This window comes from Saccoglossus kowalevskii, chromosome 1 (genome assembly GCF_978046115.1).
Source record: "Saccoglossus kowalevskii chromosome 1, keSacKowa6.1, whole genome shotgun sequence".
Classification (NCBI taxonomy): domain Eukaryota; kingdom Metazoa; phylum Hemichordata; class Enteropneusta; family Harrimaniidae; genus Saccoglossus; species Saccoglossus kowalevskii.
In genome coordinates, this window is record NC_140641.1 from 21,158,440 (window position 1) to 21,181,159 (window position 22,720).

The following is a 22,720-nucleotide window of genomic DNA, read 5'->3' on the forward strand; positions in this document are numbered from 1 at the left end:
GAACGTGAATGTGAACGGCCATGTAGTGTATATAATTGAATGAGCCGATATAGTTTTAACAAATTGAGAACTGTATTTAATATATTATTGAAAACGACAACAAAATACACACATGGTACAACGAACTCTGTCGGAGTATTTGAATTACGATCACGATGTTTTCCGATATTATTACATGTTAGTGACCGATTTAGGACTTTTCTTCTCTTTGCGAGTTGTTGACTTTGTTTTAGAAAACCTTCTTTTAACTTTCTTGAACCAACTGTCACTTTTGTTGGGTGTTTCGTCACTCAGTTCTTGATCCCCTAACTCTGTCACTTTTATCTTCTCATTGTCCACGGTTAATCCTTCACATGCGCCCTCTGTGGCGGCGTTTTTCAAAGTATCGATGTGTTTCCCATCCCCAGCACTTTGCTTCTTAGATTTTCTTCTGAATAATTTCAAGAATGACCTGACCCTAGACTTAGAAACCTTCTTATTCCTTCTCTGTTCGATATCGGAGTGCAACACCTCGATGTACTCCATATCGTTACCGCCACGTATTTGCTGAGTAGAAAGTGTTACGTTTTTCAGACGACTATCCTTTTCGTCAATTTCCCGGATAATGTTGACAATAGATGTGGCCTCACAATATTCCAGAGACTCTTCATTATTACCATGATCTGCCATATTATCCACATTTGACGAGATTGTTGACCGCACCTGACATTGAGCGTCACTCACAGTGTGTCTTGTTACATCAACTGACTCAGAGAGCGGTATACTTCGAGGCAAAGTCGACATGTGAAGTGGACTATTGTTTATTTCATACCTGTCTTCTTTTTCAACACTCTTATTAACACAGTCTACTCTAAAATAAGCCAATGTAGCCCCTGCAATTATTTCCTGAACATAGTCTTTAACAAGCAGGTCAGTATTTAGGTTGTTTTTGTCATTCTTTGTGAGATTCGTCACGAGTTCTTCTCTGGCGAATTGTTGTTTTGCACGTGATACGGACATATTGACAACAGCAAGACTGACTATCGCCTCGTCTTCGGTCATCTCTATTTTCTGATTATTTAGACTCCCTAATCTCACAGATGAAGTCAAAAGTTTGTCAGTTTCCAATGAACAACAACAACTTACGAATACATCATTCTGGGACAAGCCACTCTCAGATTCACTGACCGGACTACTGACTACGCCGACATCGTTGCTTGCTCTCTGCGTGGCTTTCTTGACTTCTTCTAGAAATTTCAGTTGCGCGTCACTCGTGACTTTTTGCACGATAACACCGCTCCAAAACAACTCATTTTCCGTTGCTTCATCACTAAAAGAAGACGAGAATGAAGAACCAATTAAAATACAATCAGAATGACAAACAGGAACCGTAAAATTCGTCAACACACAGAAACAGTGACAAAGTGTAATCGTAGTACGATCCGTAACACAACTCATCGGTAAATACAAGACGGGTGTAACTGGTCATCCTGAAATCGATACAAAGAGCGTTTGTTGGATGATGTATGCATAAAATCCACAATAATCACTAATGCAGTAAATTAATTGACCTATTACGTTTCGAGTGTAACATCATCAATAGACGCAGTGGCTTGGAAATACCATAACGCAAATAAATGACAAATTTACTCACAGGGTCACCATAGTTACTGATGTCTCAGTAGAAGGGATACCACGAGGTGTGATGAAGTTATCTGAAATGAACAAAAACAACAATTAATCACAGAAAACAATGAATCATACTTGACAAAGTATCATTTTTACTACCCTCCCCCCCAACATAGTTATCCATGATAACACAGCACAGTTTAAATAGCAGACATGAAACGACGAAGACATCTTCGCATCTCGTTGTTTTCCCACCATCTTATTCTATGTCAACTTATATCGCAGCACGTGCTATTCAAAGTCAAGACAACAGGTGACATGTACATGACTTACCTGCCATTTTCCAATCTATTCCTTGACTTTACCGAATAATATAATGAATATTTACTATAACACTGAAACGTGTATGCTTGCTGTGTGGTGTGTCAGCGTGGAATGACAGTGATCGAATATCTGCATTGTCGTCAACATTAGACGCGTTCCATCCGTTCCAATCTGGCGCGTCGCTGTCGTAACTTGGTTATGGAAAGACGCCGGAGAGGGCGCCCGCATTTAACTCGTTGTATCTGGTTCAGTCGCAGATCGAGGTATAATTTGGGCGCAATGTGATTAAAATTAGATCTAATTGGGCCTTTTTATGAACGCATGAAAGCCATGAACAAAACCAGCAAAATAATTGTAACGTCAAAAAATAAAAAAATAAATAATAATTAGAGTAATTATATAAAAAAAAATTAAGCCAACTAGGATCTAATTTTGCAGCCGTTCTGAGAATTATTCGGACATTTAGTTAGCAATATAACTTGGAACTTTGCAAAACACTTTGGTCTTTTTCAATCTTGACTTGATGGCGCCGTTATATTGGTATGCCCACAATTGGGATCATTCCATTATCTTGCTAGATGAGGGTAAAACGCTGTTTTCAAAAAGACACGCTTTGGTTACAATACAATAACAGATTATATGTTGTATATGCATTCAAAGTGTTATTTTAAATTTGTATAACCATCTGAGTCCACCTGACATAGCGCAATTTACAAAACAACTCCCGAGTGTTGAGTTACTCCAGGTATTACAGTAATGAACTTGTCGTTGGCGGGAAGGCTCAAAGTACAGTTACGTAGCATTGGACGCGCTGCAGTTTCGCAAGTTTTGAGCCACGCTAAAAGTTTTTTTTTTTTTTTACATTACTGGTGCTTTGTGTATCAAATTAAGATTTTATACCGAGGTGGGGGAGGGGTTGGCAATTTTTCGACAAATTTAATTAACACCTAACTTGTGATTTTTAAAATTACTGAAAATAATTACAATATAAATATAAACAATAAGGAATGGTTGCTGCATGCGCACGCTAGATAATACTCAGATAACACAATTCACCATGCCGACAAACCCTATAAAATAGTAATCCCAAACAACGCGCCCGTCAATCAAGTGGCGCCGACAAGTCTAGATTGGGCAAGTCATTATGCTATCTTGCTGTCCAAATAATTCTCAGATCGGCTGTAATCAGATTGGGAAGTATCCAACAAGTTATCGAGAATACCTTCTCCAGCGAAGTAATATTGTCCTCGTTCGACCTGGAGGAAAATGGTTGCCACCGGAGTTACGTCATTCTCTATCATCAGTTTCAGGCAACAGGGACGCAGAATGGCGCGTGACCCTTGTTGACCCAGAATGGAGTAAGACGCGGTCGGGGGCACTAATCTTTTTTCTTATATTGTTCAATATTCCTGGCAATGAACCCAAATTTTGGAGCCAACGGACAAAATTTCAATCAATTTTTACTAAAAAAATATTGTTGTCCCAATCTTCGGAAGGAAAGTGCAAACTACTGTACAAACAAGGCTATTTTGTGAATTTACCATAGCTCTTCTCGATAAAAATCGTAACTGAAATACCATCACGACAACCAAAAACCGACACAAGAAGAGCTATGGCCCACAGCTACACGAACATAAACAATATATAATACGGTAGTTCTCTTTCTGGAGGATGTGGTGGCCCTGAAAAGGGCCGTTTGGTTTATGTGTGCCGGGCACACGGAGTTTACTTTTTACCGCTCTTCTTGGGCAAAAGTACCGCCTGAATATTTGGCAGTACACCACCCTGTGCAATGGTAACACCAGCCATCAGTCTGTTCAGTTCTTCGTCATTTCGTACTGCAAGTTGAACATGGCGAGGATTGATTCTCGTCTTCTTATTGTCACGGGCGGCATTTCCAGCCAACTCGAGGATTTCAGCAGCTAAATATTCGAGCACAGCTGCCATGTAGACAGGGGCACCAGCGCCAATACGATTGGCGTAGTTACCTTTACGCAAGTAGCGATGACAACGGCCGACAGGGAACTGCAAACCAGCACGGGCGGAACGAGTCTTAGCCTTGCCGCCCTTCTTGCCTTTTCCACCTTTACCACGACCAGACATTGTAGAATTATTCTAATACAACGAATATTAAGAATCAAGCACAACAATGATAATGACGCGGAAAATGCACTATTTATAGGTGCTGTGCGGATTCGCAAGCAGAATACTATTCACCAATCAGAAAAAGTAAATTACTTTGCCCAATAACACGGCACTGTTTTGCATATTTGCGCAGTGGAAATTTATATGCGATGCTTTCTTTCACGTTCGCAATTATCGAAACATCTCAGCAGAATCCGTCAATTGCAACAAAGTGTCATAAATAATCGCCGAAAAATGTTTTACTATTGGTTGATGTTCTTTGCGCCCAGAATTCCTCATTTGCATGTTTGCTGATATAAATACTGCATCATTGCTCTTCACTCGGTATTCGTTATTGAGTATTTTATTCGTAATGCCACCAAAAACTCCAGGTAAAGGTGCGAAGAAAGGCGGCAAGGCCAAGAAGGCCCGTGGAGGTCCGAAGAACAGAAGACGACGCAGAAGAGAATCCTATGGTATTTATATATACAAGGTCTTGAAACAAGTTCACCCAGATACTGGTATTTCTTCAAAAGCAATGTCCATCATGAACAGCTTCGTCAACGACGTATTTGAACGTATTGCCTCCGAAGCTTCCCGACTGGCCCTATATAACAAGCGTAGTACAATCTCCAGTAGAGAGGTTCAGACCGCTGTTCGTCTCTTGTTGCCCGGTGAGCTTGCCAAGCATGCTGTCAGCGAAGGCACCAAGGCAGTCACCAAATATACAAGCTCTAGATAAAATCTGTGTAGTGCACGGCACACACAAACCAAACGGCCCTTTTCAGGGCCACCACATCCTTCCAAAAGAGAACTACCGTACAATTTACATTTGCATGCACTAGCTCGTTATTGAACCTATCAATACATCAACTCAACTTGATCTTATTTTAATCAGATTGACTGCATGGTAAAGTAGTGTTAAATTTCAGTAAACTGTGTCATTCAAAACGACGCTTAGTAACTGATATATATATATAGAAGATAATATTTGGTAATCGTAGTCCTAAATAACTTTGAATTTAGTGGTGCTCGTTCATGTATATATGAAATATACAAAAAATGACTTAGAATCCATGTGAAACAATATAAACTTTAAAATACACTAGTATTTTCTATAAATCGCACCCTCTAGTGACGGAGTGTTTTATGACGTAAGTAGGTTACGCAAATATCGAGATATTTCACTATATATGTACTATTGGACAATTTGAATGACGTTGCCTTCAACATGTACATAAGCGTACCACCACAAGAGGGCGCGGTTCATAATAATGGTGGACACGACGGTTTATGTAAAGGTCTCATGCCACGAATCAACCAATGGCTGCTCAATTTAAATGCCTTGCAAGAACCAATGAAATGTTTTAAATATTTTAAATATTTGTTTTCTCAGGTGCGTAATCACCTGGGTTAAAGGTGAGACCAACATGTGGTCTTTTGTTTACTACTTAGCGGCTGTGTACCTGTGGGTTTATTCTGTGTGTATTTGGATGTTCTAATCTTGGTGTTTTTCCAGTGATTTCTCTAGGTGCAATCCAAATACAGTAGGTGTGTCTTGTTTACCTGAGATTTGTAAGAGTTTGAGCTGGCCAACATGTTAGTTTTTTCATGTGGTTGATTAATGGCATGTTGATTTCCCATTTTTGAGCCATGTTTTCACCTTCATCATTTTCGAGTTTCATAAAGCAATTTCGCCATATGTTAACATTGTCGTCTATGGAAATTCAATTAGTGGCATGAGCCCTATACCGGTATATATAACATGTACAGAATATGAACTTTGAATCCTCAGGCACGAGAAAATTAAATGTAATATTATATTCATATGGTTGTATTAAAACAATTCCATAGATTAGAATTACTAAAGTATTACATACTGATAGTAAATTAATGATAATATTGAATGAATTCACTGTATAAGAAAATTATTTCTACGGTAATAATTAGAGTTAACAAATGTTTTAGCCATTTTTATATTCTTTGTCTTGATCAATTAATTAAATTCATTCAAAAGCCTGTTATATATCTAGTTTTGTCATCATGATTAGCCGGTTTCGTAATAAATGAAATAGGTATTTAAATAAAAAAAAACACTTTTAAAATTAGAAAGTAAATGATCGCAGATCAGCCAGGCAAGTTTGTAGGTGAATGTAATCAGAATCAGTTAGAGTCATACGACTAAATACTAGAGTGACACGAAACTCACAACTTTTGCAAAAAATGTGTGTTCTAACTCGAATACGCATTATGTATACAAATACATGTATACAGTTATTTCTATACGAGTTCACGCAAACTTTATATGAAGTTTCGGGGTGACTACCTTGGAAAAATTATAAGGATGTTTCGCCAGTATCTTCAGATTCCTCTTTTTAAGAGTCAGTCAAAATGCGAAAAATGTACACAACTCCCCAAACTATGAATCGTTTTTTTTTAAATGCTACCGGAAAACAACGCTTTATACCGATTTTTAAGGTGCAGATGCATATTTATAATTTCAGTAATGAATGCTGAAGTTGTACACCCCTCCACAGTCACCCCTCCCCGGAAAAAGACACCATTCCAAACAATTCGCATACAGTGTATATGTAACTTCGAGCATGTATCTTTTTTGTGATGTGGCGCCATCTAGCGGCAAATAAAATATAAAAACAAAAGTCAAATTTGAGCACTGTGACACGTGTTTCAAGGCTCGCTTACGTAGATTGGAATTCCAGTACAAATGCGAAAAAAATACAGTTTCGATGTTTCAACGGTGAAAAATTGAAAGTGTTTTGCAGTCTACATTTTTTTCATACTGCCTGCAGTAAACTTCAACACGCTTTTTCCTTCAACTTTGACCGAATTGTGTGTCCAGAAATATTGAATAAAAATGTCGGTGTTGAAATATGACTGAAAAATACTAATTACGATGAGTTACACTATGATTCGCCACCCGACGGCACTTTTTTCTAACGTGGTCGAACGTGTAGGCAATAAATTATTATTATGAACTTTCGTTCATAGTAGGTCAAAACTCGTGTATCTTATACTGTGTTTTCATTTGGTCTCGGTAATTCGCATAATTGTAAATTATCATGGTTGTCGATAGGGGGCTCTTCAATAGGGCTTTAATTACAATAACATTGAATTTCGCGCTTATTCGAAATGCGAACAATTGATCAAAAAATTAGCATAAAAAAATCCCTAACGTCACACACTGCTTGCTTTTTCATCGCCGCTGATGAGGGCGCATTTTTTGGGGGAAAAGCCTGTGACCGATATCGTAGCTGGCGCTGTGATGATAGAACGTCCGCGCGAGTGTGAGGAGCCAGCCGGCTAGTAGTACTAGTCTTCTTGTCTTCCTTGTGTCCCGTTTCAAGGTAGTATTCGATATGTATATTGTAATTGTTACTTGCGCGTGTATGTTTCCTTTGGTAAATACCTACATTCGATGATTTTACACAGTGCGTTAATAGTGCTGCGCAAAACAACGCGTACCAACACTGTAGGATCAAACTTGGACAGCTAAACATGGCGAAAGAAATATTAGCTTTGCTGTAAGTGGAAGAGTCGTGCGTGCGTGGAGAGAAACGTAATATTTATGTCAATATAATTAATATTTCAAATGAAAAAAATATATATATATTTGCGAAGATAACCCTACCAACCAATACCGCTAACGAAGCATAATACGTATTTGATGTCAAACACAATCACTGAACACGGCCGGGGAAGCCTCGCTTGAACGGTAGCGTGTATAACCCGAGTAATCTAACAACGAGAAGCAATATGTACCGACGATGTTACAACTTGCATTCAGGTCAGGAAAGCAGCGACATTAAATAAGCGAACGGCAGATTTATGATTGACGGCAGCGAGAACAAACAAATAAAGTAATTACATACAAAAGGCGAGACACGGACACAAACAAAAATTGGGCAATCTCGTGGGCGTCAATCGGTAGAATATGATAGAACTCGTTATGTCGGGGCACTGTGTACGTACACGCTATTATCAATCAGCGCTATTCAACGTAAACATTATAGCCGACATATAGCCTGATTTTTCATATAGAAAAGACCAAATACTATAAAGATCCGGTTATTGGTGGACAACACATAGTGACAATCTTAATAGGCCTTCTTTTATGCGGTCCATATTTAGTTCAATTAGCAAGACTTGCACGGTACAAAGGAATCGTCTGCTCCGCTTATTCTTGTAACACCGTTGGACAAAAGCGTTCCCCCCACAAGCTGATTAGAACTACCGACTTTCACTCGATATAATGCTAGTAATTGTGCTAGTCAATGACGATTAATGTCACGGAGATTAAGGCCAGTACATCCCGCCTGTACCACGTCATCATCTGGATTGTATCTCCGGGTGAAGAAAGCAGTCACGGTAACAAGGTTTCCTGTATCCCACATCATCTCATAGTAAAGGCGAGAGCAATTGCATTAGAAAGTAATAGACAACAAAGAAAGGGAAAAACGCTAAAACTAGAAGTATGGAAGTTTTTTTTTTTTTTTAAAGAATACGCGTGCATGTTCTCCTCCTTACAGACATCGTAATTAAATGGGAATTCGTCTGACATGGAAAGGTTTCAAAAGACCGGCATTGTTCCTATTATTTCGACAAGGTTTTTTTTCGGCTATATAGAAAATCGTTTTGCCATCTTCTTCCATCAATCAAAACAGTGTCTGTGTTGAATAAAAATATGTCACGGTGTTAACGGGTGCGTATATTTTCACCTTCGAACCGGAGAGCGGGTGTATCATTCCGCACTTTCCTGGAGAAGCTCACGGGCGTATCATTCCGCATACTTTGAGGACCGCGCCATGTAGATGAATACATCTCTAATAATGTAGAACACGAGAACCTAGATGGACGCCTATTACACATCGCGTTGCGTGTTTCTTTACTTGCGGTGTTTTCTCCGACTTTATCAACGACACCGTATACTCAACAAAAAAACAGTTTAAATATGAAGAATGTATTAAAATTAAACGAATTTACGTTCCGTTTACCGTTATATGATTTGAATAAATGACACATCAAAACTCCTAAAAGTCTTTTTTAGCAAAACTACGAGAATTGAAAATACATACTAATATTTAGCTCTCCATACATTTCTATTGTATCAATGACACGAAAGAAAGATATACACATGGTCGGACCACACAAATATGCATGCGTATATTGTTATTACGATATACCATAGTTTTATCTCCACAAAGCATATATATATGACATTTGTTTGTCACTGAATTCGATTTATGCCCGTGTTGTGTATTCACAGACACCAGACAACACAAATAAGCAAGTTAACAATAACATCACATACGGCGTCCGAGCTGAAAGATACACACGCAGCCGTAGCAAGAACGCCACCTTGTTAATGATGCCACAGTAGATAATGCATCTAATAAGGGAAAAGGCGCTAGTAAAAATCAATAATAAACATATTTCATATATGGCCGTTAATTTTAATCATCTCTTGATGAATGTATCATTTCCTCAGTTTTATACAGTCATTCTACAAGTTTTCGCACGAACTAAGAATGAGCAGGTGAAAAAAGACGAAAAACAGATTTTAATGTTTCCCGCCACTATCACGATATGCTAAGATTCGGAGCTATACCTTACTGAGCTGTAAAATGTTTTTTAGGGGGAGGGTAGAGCGCCTTCCCCGTTGCATGGAAGGGGTGGACATCCTGAAGTACAGACGTCTCTAACGCTGTAAAAGATATGTATGCCGGTGATCTGAACCAGTGCCATCAATACCGCACAGAACGTACAGGAAATTCAAGCTGCTCCGTCATTAGAACGGAGCAGCGTTAGAGATGGCACACGGCGATGACAAGCGTCGAGTTAAATTGCCAATGACACCATACATCTGGCTACAACAACTCAATGCAGGCAATCACTTAAACGAATATTGAAATTAACTTGTATAATCAGCTGATTTCGACATCTCCCGGCGATCTCAATCAATTAATAAGACGTGACAACATCGGTAATAAATAACAGTGACGATGGTGCGCGTAGCCCTCGGCTATTTATACAACGATCGTTTCACGTGTTTATTTTTCTTTTCCCCGCGCACACACACAAAAAAAATACGGTTTAATCTTTGGAAATTATTCATGACGCGGTGATTTTTGATATTATGGCAGCTGATATGTGTGTGTGATTACGGTGACAGTTGATGTTCGACCATTTCAGAAAGCAAAAGGCGACTGGAAGTGGAGAATTGTTTTTGTTACCGATACGACGACGAAAGCTGTCGCCTGAAACAGGTTAGGCACTGCCCCCAAGGGGCAATGTATATAACACCTTGTTAAGAGGTCTATTCGAAACGTTTAAGTGTTTTGTACACTCTAACATTAAGAGCCGCCTAAAAATATTCCGTTGTATTTTGTTTTGTTGCCTTTTACGATTAAAATACGATACCCATTATTAAGTAATTAACAAATAAATTCATCACTCTTTGTAAATTTGAAAACAAAAGATACTGTTAATGATTGAAACAAACGAGTAAAACGCGTATCTCATGATCTATAATTGCAGTCTATTCGCCATCTTTTTGATTATCGTGCCACGCGCCCGCATGTTTCTACCGCGACAGGGATTGTGGGACAGTTTTAATTTAACAACCAATATTACAAATCGTTCGCTTTGTCCCAGAAAAAAACAACATACGCATTTTCTTACGATGTAAACTATTGAATTAACGTGTTCCGTGTGTTAATGTCGTCGATTGAATTACAGCAATACAGCTTTGTGCAAAGAAATCGGTGACAAATGCGTGAAAAGGTTCTGCATTCAGCAAGAAGAAAAAAGACAAAAACTAGTTTCAGTGTACACAGCCATATTAGATTGTTTCCTTTACTGATTTTACCTTTAATTATGAAATATGAACATTATAGACGCGTTGAATGGCGCCCATTGTAGCGTACAGACTTAATAAAATTACTCCATACATCTGCCAGGCAGGCTTCTTTGTTTTTATACAATTCGCTTTCTTTACTTTTATGGATTTGTGTTTCATTATATTCATCCGAAACATATTGAGCTGTTTGTTTTTTTTGTTCCTCTCTAAATATATTTCATGAACATTAAATTTCATTTGAGCCCCGGATTCGATTCAATTGCCGCTCGTGTTGCGCAGGGAGTCAGCGAATGTGTGCGACAGTGTACGGAAGACTTGCAGTGGCAATATTTGAAGCTGTATTAAAAGGTGTTATGATGGCACGGTTGCATCAGAGACCACTCGCTACTTACATTTTAATACCCCCCTTCGAACGTTAATTTGCCCTCACTGTGTCTATATACACATATATTATCGTGACGGGGAGCGCCTCCACGCATTCGTTGCGCGGAGTAGCGATTTGTGTTAAAATGTTTATTTTCTTCATGCGATCTTTGGAAATACATTTTTTTTTATCTATCCCTTAAATGTGTTGAAATTATATCAATTGTATTTCAGGTTTGCTGCATTGCAAAGCGCGATGAAATAAAAGTTCGTTATGACATACATACATACACAGTCAGCAAGGTTACAATATACCGATGATACTAGTATTTGATCACCGTACGGTACGCATCGACTGCGGCAGCACACGGTGTCCACGTCTGCCCCACCCCGTCGATGATGGACAGCGCAAGCACAGGAGGGGGAAACAATAATAACAGAAAACAAAAATACATTTAATAGTTTCAGAAGCAAATGAGAAGGAAACTGTAGTTTATGGTTCACTTTGTACGGGCTTCATACAAAGAAGGAAAATCCAATTTGTTTGAAAGACAGCTGCTTATACCGGAATGGAATCGAGTCCGTTTCATTGTGATGCTTTCATGAAGCTACAGGGATGGCCTGTGTGACGCACATCTTCCAGTGTTCCATCCATTCTTTCATCTCTGCCCTTTTGACAAATGTTACAAGTTTCAAAGGAAGCAAGGCCTGTGAATAATAGCCCCAATTCATCAAGCTTTCAAAAGGAAAAACTGAAAATTTCCGGTGGTTCGCAACAGAAGTAGAAAAAGCCGACATTTGGTGTTGGAGAGAAATACGGCTCGGGAAGTTTTCTAGGTCTTTTTAAATATCCTGTATACCGCAGGGGGGTAGGAAAAAAACAGATAACGCCACGGGCTTTATTATATTGGAGTTTGAATTAATACGCGCACATAAAATCCTGTATTAGCACTGGTTTATTGCTTCGTACCGGGTGTGAGGTAGGTAGATTTGCTGCTGGCGGTATACGCTGTATGTGCATAATATATGTATGTTTGTGTACATATGGTTTTATTGAGATAAATGAAACGCTCTCAATGACCAGGATCTAATAGAAAACAGTGAAAAGATGCGTTGTAACAAAAATATTATGTTTCGGATACTGGATGAACGGGAGAATGTTTTTTTGTTTTTGTTTTTTGTTTTTGAGGGAGTTGTGCTGTTGTTTGACGAAGTCATGTGGTCATTGGACTCATAATTAAATGTTGAAAGGCGTAATTTTTGTGTCCAAGCGTAGGTCCACGGACATCTCATTTCCATCGAATCGTGCTAGTTTCGTTAGCCAGTAATGAACCATAGCTTATCACAGTATCGGTGGTCATTAATCAGCCACGGCTAGGGTCTGATATCACCCCCTCCGCATTTGTAATTGGCCCGTTTTGTTGATTGTGATTACAATTCTCGATCCACTTTTAGACAGAGCATCGGACTTCTTTACAGAATCCCGGAGACGAACTCCATCGCTCATGTGATGGTAAAAACGGTGATACTGTGCCATGCGCGTTCGATTAGTTAATGACGGGGTTAAAGCGACAGGCTAAAGCGCCACATCGCGTTGTGTTCGATTTGGGTCTCATGTGACGCACGAAACACACGTAGAAATATATTGTTTGTTCACAGACAATTCGAACGCGCGCATGTGTGACCTTGCCATCACGACGCGTTTAAGCCTATTCGTTGCTAAAACCATTCACATTCCGCGGATTCATCGAAGATAACTTATTCTGATACACATTGAAACGTACATTGCAATTTATGATACAACGAATTACGTGACAATGTTCGAATATACACACGAGACTCCCACAACCCCACCCCACCCCTCCCACTGTACATTCACCAACTGCCAATAAAAACAGGAAAGTTCAACCCAGAGTTTATATAAGCTAGTCAATGTGATTAATAGCTTATATTATCGTTTATGGTGTGACATGTAAATACTAATACTGTGTCCGATTGAGGGGGGGGGGGGGGTCTGGACGATGAGGGTTTTCTCCCAGAGCGTATCATATTCTCAGAAGGCCCCGGCACTGAACTTCGAAGTAGCTTAAAATCTGGCACTATTTGTGCGTCCTATTAAACGCACTTTCGTTTATTCATCAGTTTCTTGGAAACATCCCGTGACTGTTCATCACTCAAGCTTAACTTAAATTTGTACGCCGGGAAGGTTTTTATGGTCCTCGTCCTGCATTGAATTAACCACATATCGCGGCACGAGCCCCATCCAGCACTGACGTGCCAAAAACTCCGTTTTCGTTTCGCTAAACAGCTATTTCCACTTTTCGTTAGCGATTGACGCCGTGCAGTGACACGAAAACCATCAAATGTAACAATTTTTAATTATATTTTCACCGTGAATTGCAACTGTATTTGTGTTCATACTTTCTTCGTTGTGCTTTTCTTCCAAAGCACTGGTTTGGAAAACATTGCCTCCTCAGACCCATTCAGACGCTAACAATTTTAATGGCAACGTGAAAAATAAATATCATTTCTCCGCGTCCTCTCAAGTAGTTAAAATTCTCTCAAATACATTTGCAATGTTTTGTCAGTGAATACCAAACTGGTATTCACGTGTTTCCAGTAAGTGGGAGTGCAATACAAGAACCACAATGGCCGCAACAATGTGAAAAGAAATATTGCTGGTCACAAAGAAAAAAAGAATTAAGGCAAAAATGCCACTCAGAAAAGATGCTTTTTCAGTCATAAATCAGAGAATGACGAGCAAAATATAAATGTTTAGTTTAAAGAATAGAGAAGCAGAAGTGAGCACAAAAGTCAACTTACAAAGTAAATCCTCTTCACAATGCGAGTGTAAATAATGGCAGAAAATGGAAGTGAACAAATCAATGAATCCGTGTGTAAATGGGACTAGAAAGCGCAATAGAGACATCAATGTCATGGGAATTTGCACAGGAAGTGAGAGTGATGACGCCTGACGTCACATTACTAGGTGTAATTCGGGGTGTCGTTTAGTTGGACCCGATATTCACAAAAAAAAAAAAAAACTTTTCCATGATCGAATTACTAAACCCGAACTTGATTCCAACAAAGACAGTTTTAAAAAGATGAAATAAGAGGAAAATACAGTATCATTACGTCTTCTGAGAAAATTCTGACATTTAAGCACATCATATTTCATTTCAGTTCATTTGAATACAATGTATTCAACAAACACATCGATCCATCAATACATTGAGTTGTCGATCGATCACTGGATTGATCATTCATTCATTCATTCATTCATTCATTTAGTCGATCAGTCAATCAAACCAACCAACCTGTACGTATCTACCCATTGCAATGGTATCTACCTAAGTATCAATCAATCAATGAATCAATCAATCAACAAACCAATCAATCACGTTATTATTTCATCAATTTATCGTTTAACGTAATTGAGGTGTTCATGATGTATATTCTTCGTTTCGTACAATTGCCGCCTCCAGGGTTGGATTGTCGTCGCCGTTTCCGTTACAATGCGCAGTTAGGATTGATTTCCTTTTCAGCTGTTAAAGATGAAAATAGAACGGAACCACTTCTCGGGTTACAACTAAGATTTGCCCCAAAACATGTCGACCCGGAGAAATAACACATAACGTGAAATCCAGGTGTATTAGCCAATTGTCGAGTGGAGATTTTTGTTCCTCCCTCGTCATCACTGGAAAGTTGTCTTTATGGTAATGATAACAATCTCATTGGGAAGTCTCGCCCGCATTCAGTTCACGCTGAACAAAAAAAAAATGACGCAACAGCTGAATCGGATGTTATATTTTAGCAAGAAAAATCAGAAAACGTGGAGGGTATATATTGCGGCACAATGCATTATGGGATACCCCTTCCTCCGTACACATTCTCAACCACGACCGCGGCTGTCGTAAGCGTAGACTCGAATAGATCGCATACAAACAGGTGTGTCGTACACTGATTTGTATTCATTAAAATGACCCCCATCCTCTTTTTTTCCTCGCATCGTAAGCACGCACACTCACACTGGAAAATAAAGACGTTTTTTTTTTTCACTCTCTCTCTCTCTCTTTCATACACTGGACCCAGTCCTCCGTTATAAGAAACTCGCAACACTGTATGCCTTTTTTTCTTTTCTATTTCAATTATGATCGCTTGGACAAACATGAGAAATATTGAAGTTATGATTTGCGGATAATAAACGGAGAAAATCAAAAGAAAGTCCCATCAATACTGCATATCACAGATAGCTCTTTAATAATTGGCGTCTCTTTGTTCCGTGTTTGTTGAACTATTGGTGCTTGATGGAAAATATACTAATAATTATACACGCGTGCTGTGTGTTTTTTCGCTGAAAGTGGCTGGTGTGGGTTTTACATCTTCTATGCATTTTTCTAAAGAATGTTATGAAAAAAGACACTTTTAAAGTGAAAAACCGATACTTCAGAAGATGCAATCAACCGTTAGAATATGTATACACATACGATGATTTGTATTATGGATAAATGGACTCGGCGTATCAATAGGAAAAATTAAGCACATTTTTGGAGATCGTTCAGCCATCGTAGAGAAATACTACACACTCTTTCATTCTTATTCGGTGCGTCTTTTTGAGAAAGTGAAGTAGTCGTTACTTTTCTTATAACATTTCGGCAGGGTGTATAAACCTATACACAGCTGATTTGGTTGCAGTGGATTATGACAGTTTTCATTGTGATTCTCGTTAAAAGAAAACAAATTATTCGAAAGTATGAATCAGTTTTTGATAATTTGATTTTCTGCCGAGCGGTCTGAAACTGAATCATTCTATAATAGCAGCGCAGAGAACTCAAAACAGAAATTTCCTTCAGAAAGTAGCAACAATAACCCCGCTGCAATAATTGAGCACAATGATAATTCCCAATCACCGCCTCTATTAATTTTAATAATCCTTAAATTCAGATTAGAGATTGAAATCCGGATTATCGACAAATTACTTTAAACTTACGCCCTGTTAGACTAAGTCAAGGTCTAGATGAATATTATATAGGCGGCTATGTCGGTGGACGAACTTCTGTCCTGCGTAATACTTAGTCATTCAAACCAGAGTTAGCGTCGTTACGCTGGTTTGGCAACTGCGATCGTTGTGCTGTAGAACATTTATTAGATTGATATGCTTTCGCAAGAATCTCAAAACTTAGTAATTGCCAGTATATTGAACGAATTTTGGTTAAAATATAGATTATCCGAGTGATTTTAGTATTTTTGCTCGATATTTAATGTTGCTAAATTCGATGTAATACTAAATCACCCACGAAGAGTTTTTGTCTATTACAACGTACTACTAATTTAAAGCCTGTGGAAATACAGACATTCTCATAATATAAATTCAATCGACAGTACGTTCTTACATCGAGGAGAGACACTTCCTTACAAGACACATATGACGGGAATTTGTTACTTTCCCGCGTAACCAAATCATTGGTCCATAAATTACGAATACACAAGAATCGAACAAATCTGATTCCGTATTCGATGTAGTCTAGTAACCGGTAGACATTACTGAAATCATTAATATTTTAGTGAATTCAACTCTGGTCCGTGTATTAAGCTCGAGCTTTCTCGATTACAGTCTCATTTACTTATTTCTTTTTTTAAATCGCTCGAACCCCGTGGATTTGTTTTCACTGAGTCTCACATCCGCGCTAGCGTCACGAGTCACCGTGACGGTGGTCGCTGTTGTGTATTGTCTGTCCATGGTTGAATTTTGGACGCCCCTGCCTCGCAGCCGCCACGCAGCACGTGTTCTGAAATCGTGTATATTACATTTTACATGTATACGCCGCAAGGAACCAGAATCGAACACGGCGCGGTGCGACGAATGCGACGCTAAAAGCCTGAGGACTGTGGTTTGACGACGCATCTCTTTCGATATGGACACTATAGCGACTTATACGACGTGTGTAAAAATACATTGTTTACACTAAGTATAACTATTACTTTACTGGAAATCAACAACATCTTCAAATAAAACCTTCACACTTTCAGTCAGTATCGACAATTATACTTTTATAACTTGACGGAAAATCACACTGTGGTTTACCGTATGGGTTGCATAGCTAAACACGTTAGTTGTTGACGTAACAGGCTGTCACGTGTGGTGCACGTGATCACCATACACACGAAGTAGTAACCCAGCGATAGTTTCAAAAAGTGAGTTTTGTAAACGACACAGTTTAAAAAAAATGTAACTTTGAATTCTTGTAATTTAAGTGTTCATGTCAACTCCCAATGGCATTCCCGAGAAATCAGGGCAGGGAATCAAGACATTCAATTCGTGGTAGGGGAATGATCACAGAACAAAACTATTGTCGATGTGATCACATTACATCACTAAGTAACTGTGTTGTGAGAAACACCAGGACTGTCCCATATTGTTAACATTGCGCATAATTTCACGAGGTATACACGTAAGCCACGAAACATCCTCGGCCACGAATGCCATACACAACACTTGGTTACTCGACAGCTTTTTAGCTCATTAATATTATAAGCATTATATAAGGCAGCGAGAAATGGAAACACAATTTCCGTCTGGTCCCACCGAACAATACTATTTTGCAGACGGAACACGTACTGAAATTTGGACGATGTTTGGTTCAACAACAGAAAACAAGTCTTTTAAAATTTGATGGATATATCACGGTAACTAATTAAACAAACAAAAAAATACGCCTACGTTTTTAGTGCCATGTACAGTAACTAACCATGAACGAACTTAAACATATATCGGGAAATTTGCATAAGCAAAAAAGGTTTTGAAGAAAAAGAAGACAGGCTGACATCGAATGACCTACTTCCAAAACGTCATCACACACTTCTCACGCAACCACAAATTAATTGCGTTTAATTGCAGTAAGCTATGTTTTGAAATTCGGGATTTGCGGACCCCCTCCCCCTTTCTGAAAAAAAAAATCACAATGGCTGGTCCCTATTGCAAATTGTGTGATACCAATTGTAGGTTTCATAAACCCTTAATAAAGTCCTAAGCGGATTACGTCATATTGCCGGTTTTTTTCCTTTTCATCGGTCACGTCATCCAACGGCGAAACAAGGCCTCTGGCAATGAGAAGCGTGAAAACACATTACTTTCAATATTAAGGACGGGACTTAACGAAACAAATCGCGATGACGCCGCCCTCCTCCCGAACTCGCATCGACGCGATCATCCCTCCGCATAGTGCAGTATAATGATGAACCACATACAGATTAGCTATTAACACAAAACGAAAACACGTACAATTCATTTCAATTGCCACAAAATATTTGCCACGGTATTAGTTTTTTTTTTCACTCTCTCTCTTTCGCTATCCCCGGCACTGATTGAAAATTCATACTCGTAATAATAGGCATATACACAGATCCATGTCTGGTATTGAAATAGCCGAAAAGGTCGGAATTGTAAGAGGACGCTTTGATGGGATACGATACCCTATACAGCTGACAGAGTGTCCCTGAATGAAACTAATAAACACAGAGGCGCACGACAAGCAGCTTTATTCACAGTCTTAATACTATTTGAATACAGTAACCATACAAAGATGATACACTCGTAAATGAAAGATTTGTATATGTACATGGATCACGGCGGAATGTGGTCGCGGTACGGTATACCTTTTTTGCGGTCTTAACATCGGGGGTTCTGATTTTCTTTCTATGATTTTTTTTTGCGTCAAGTAGTTATACCTAAATTGGATGTATTATTTTGAAAATTGTAGATATCCCGAGAGTTGAAAAGAAAGGATGGTGAGATGCATGGAAATACGTTGTACACGTCCTCTTAATTAGCCCCCCTTGCCGTCTCCCATACTAGGGCTTCTTTTTTTTGAATAGTAGGATGTTGCTTTTGTACAATACAAAAAAAAACAAAAAACATAGCAATATACCACCATCCGAATCTTTAAACAGGTTTGAATACGTCTCATCTCGAGTGTGCTTCAGTGTAGACGACACCCCGCCCCGCGGTTTGATAGTCGACCACTTAGCTTCAAGTTCTAAACCATTACGTTTACCTATATACAGAAAACGCCCTCAACAACCCAGAGATCTGCATATCTATTCTCTCAGGACCCCCCTCACACGCCCTATTTTCTGTTGTTTCGATCACATTCACACAACCTTCCAGCGGGCAACATAAATGTAGTCAACGTAACCACACTCACATTTAATATCATACACATTTAACAATGGTAAATGTCGCGGTATGCTAATAGTTTTGACAAGTTTATTATTACTTTAAAGGACAAGTAATTTAGTTGTTCATATTGCAGACTGGAAACATTCATGTTTATTAATTCAGGAAGAGCTGAGTCGTTAGAGAATTATTTTTTTTTTGTGAGGGACGTGATTCTGTCAAGGACCACGTAATGTTACACGCTTCTAGGAGGATAGGGGTCAATAGACCGTTTACGAAAATGGCCGCAGAGTTTTCTTTGAGAGCGATGAAGCAACGAGACTTGTCGATATGCACAAATAGTCAGGAATGACCGCGGCATGATAAAAGTGAATTTTTCACCGACATTGCATCCACTGTTCAGCTGACCCATGGTAACATAGTATTTTAAACAGTGAGTGCGATGGTGACAGAGAATGGAACAATATTTGGGAGGGGAAAACAAGTTGAGAACTTTTACTGGTAGGGTGGAAACACAAAGAATGACCGACAGCTGGTCATCTAGCTTGAATCGGAACTGAAAAAAAAAAATAATAATAACGGGCACTGTGTATGGAGATCATACCAAGTCATATCCGAGAACTGATTGCGGACACGTTCGAGATTATGATTTGACTCTATTTGGCTCATCACTTTTATCTCATTTGTCTTACCACCATCACTTCATGTCATCTTATCACATGCCTTACCATCATTACATTTTATCTTATTTGCCTTACCAGCATCCCATGCCTTACCCTATCACATTTGTTCATCTATTTACCTTACCACCATAACATTTTATCCATTTACCTAACCATCACCCCATGTCAACTTATCAAATGCCTTACCATCATCACATTTTATTTCATTTGCCTTACCACCATTCTATGTTACTTATCACATGCCTTACCACTATCAATTTTTTTATTCATTTACTTACCATCACCCCATGTTCCCTTATCACATGCCTTACCACTATCACATTTTTGTATCCATTTACCTTACCATCATCCCATGACATGCCTTACCATTCTCACATTTTATCTCATTTACCTTACCTTCACCCCATGTCATCTTATCACACGCCGTACCATCGTCACATTAAATCTTATTTGCCTTACCATCACCCACCACCAGTGGAGCAGGTTGCCATAACAGTCAACTTATCTGAGATTAATAATCACCAGTGACAGCTACAACCTTGCTCTTTCTCACTTAAAAATGACAGAAACACCAACATTCACAGAGAAAATTGGGGAATCAAAATTGGAATGTCGCAATACTGCGTAATTGAAAAGGAGAGCGAGAATAAGAAGAAAAAAATAATGACAAAGGCGGCCATAATAAACGGCACAGTGTGCATCTCGTAACTATTATGCGAATAATATTACTGAAACGGCAGTACACTCACCTATTCAGAAATCAAATACAGGAGTTGTTTCTAATTGCTAACTGTGAAAGTGTAAAATAACAGAGCGTGTATAGGTGAATACGAGCACCTGGGACAGGTGTGGGGACGCTTTTCATCGAACTGAGAGATAGAGGAAAACTATGACTAAACTAGTAGTTAATGACACTACCCAGAAGGAGAGAGAGAGAGAGAGAGAAAAAACACACACTTCCACGATGACCACTTTCTTGGTTCTTATCGTCATGACAACACTTTGCTGTAATCGACGAGAAAGGCACAAAAGAAGGAAGCATGTGAACACTGAGGCAAAGAGAAAAGCCCTGGACAAAAGCTTGCCGAGATAGCATTGTGGGTGGCAATGAATAGTTTGACAACACAGACACATTTATTCACCTGTTTAAGGCTCGTGTATTGATGAGGAAACATTACCAACGATAAGACGCATTGTTGCAAACAGCTGCTTAAGAATGTTGCCAAACGATAACATTGTGCTTGGATAACGATTGGCGCTGATGAAAGCACAGAATTAAAGCTCCGAAAGTGAAGATAAAGAGATAATAAAAAAAATAGACAAGTAAGAGAGAATGCCCACAAAGCCGGTATGATAAGACAATTAAAAATGCAACACACAATATGAAAACACTGATGAATGACAGGAAAACCGTTGTAAAAAGCAAAGGAGGCAGCAGGACGGAAAAAGTGAAAAATAAAATGATGAGTTATCAAGATAAGGAAGCTTGCTGATATTATTATACGAGTCTTTTTTTTTTAAATACTCATCTTTTGTGTCTGCGGTTTTCGTTGTTGATGACAATGACTGGATGGGAGAGATACGATCCAAATCTGTCGCGCATCAATCGACAAAACTGATCAAGTGTTCTCATCAATATGCAGGAGACAATTCAAGTGATTTGAAAATTAATGATTTCCCAGTAATTAAATTCGTCACTTCAACGGGAGGAAATATTTGTTATTTTTATTATTTCCACTCATAAATATGTCCAATATGTCATTCTTTTTCTGGGAAATTTACAGTTTTGACCGAAATATACAAGAACATATCGTAATTGTAACATTCTTTTTTTTTAGTTTGTGTTTGTAAAGCATGGCAACATCTGCATGCTGATTTTCCCATGAAGCATCTAACTTATGTGCACAACTTTTTGTTGTGAATGCCAAAAGTATGGTGTAATTCTTTTTTCTCAGCGGAGAGAGAGCCCATCCCTTTATCGCACACTTTAAGTCAAAAGAAACACAGTATTGCAGAATAATTCATTCATTTCGTTATTTGATTTTATTTTAAAAGAATAACAATCTGCATAATATACACCACACCCAATAGTCTTGTATTACTTGTAACAGTCACAAAACAAAACAAAACAATGCAAAACTATGAACAGCAAGAGTGAATTAAAAAAAAGTTATGCAACTTTTAATAAGAATTTAATAATATTCCTTTTGTATAAAAGAAATAAAAAACTCGCATATTCCAAAAGAATTTGTTCCCTTTTCAGCAATAACCACCAATAATAATTCATTCATTTCGTTATTTGATTTTATTTTAAAAGAATAACAATCTGCATAATATACACCACACCCAATAGTCTTGTATTACTTGTAACAGTCACAAAACAAAACAAAACAATGCAAAACTATGAACAGCAAGAGTCAATTAAAAAAAAGTTATGCAACTTTTAATAAGAATTTAATAATATTCCTTTGTATAAAAGAAATAAAAAACTCGCATATTCCAAAAGAACTTGTTCCCTTTTCAGCAATAACCACCAATCTTAAGTTTAATTGCATATGAACATAT

General features: G+C 38.5%; 1 protein-coding gene, 1 long non-coding RNA gene and 1 pseudogene across 2 annotated transcripts in view; 2 read left to right on the forward strand and 1 right to left on the reverse strand.

The window, feature by feature from the left end:
- Positions 1-3,657: 3,657 nt before the first annotated feature.
- On the reverse strand, positions 3,658-4,035 carry LOC100374038 (histone H2A-like). The gene has a single exon (XM_002739245.3). It carries the CDS (start codon positions 4,033-4,035, stop codon positions 3,658-3,660), a length of 378 nt encoding a protein of 125 aa, XP_002739291.1.
- Positions 4,036-4,429: 394 nt separating this feature from the next.
- LOC100373883 (histone H2B, gonadal pseudogene) lies at positions 4,430-4,798 on the forward strand (annotated as a pseudogene).
- Positions 4,799-7,336: 2,538 nt separating this feature from the next.
- LOC144360320 (uncharacterized) overlaps positions 7,337-22,720 on the forward strand; it is a 38,295-nt gene continuing 22,911 nt past the window's right edge. Inside the window, exon 1 of the long non-coding RNA XR_013422200.1 lies at positions 7,337-7,421. This is a non-coding gene — a long non-coding RNA (uncharacterized LOC144360320). The remainder of the gene's footprint in view (positions 7,422-22,720) is intronic.

Bases quoted from the DNA above. Each gene is read 5' to 3' on its own strand.
- LOC100374038 (XM_002739245.3), bottom strand. From the start codon at position 4,035: ATGTCTGGTCGTGGTAAAGGTGGAAAAGGCAAGAAGGGCGGCAAGGCT.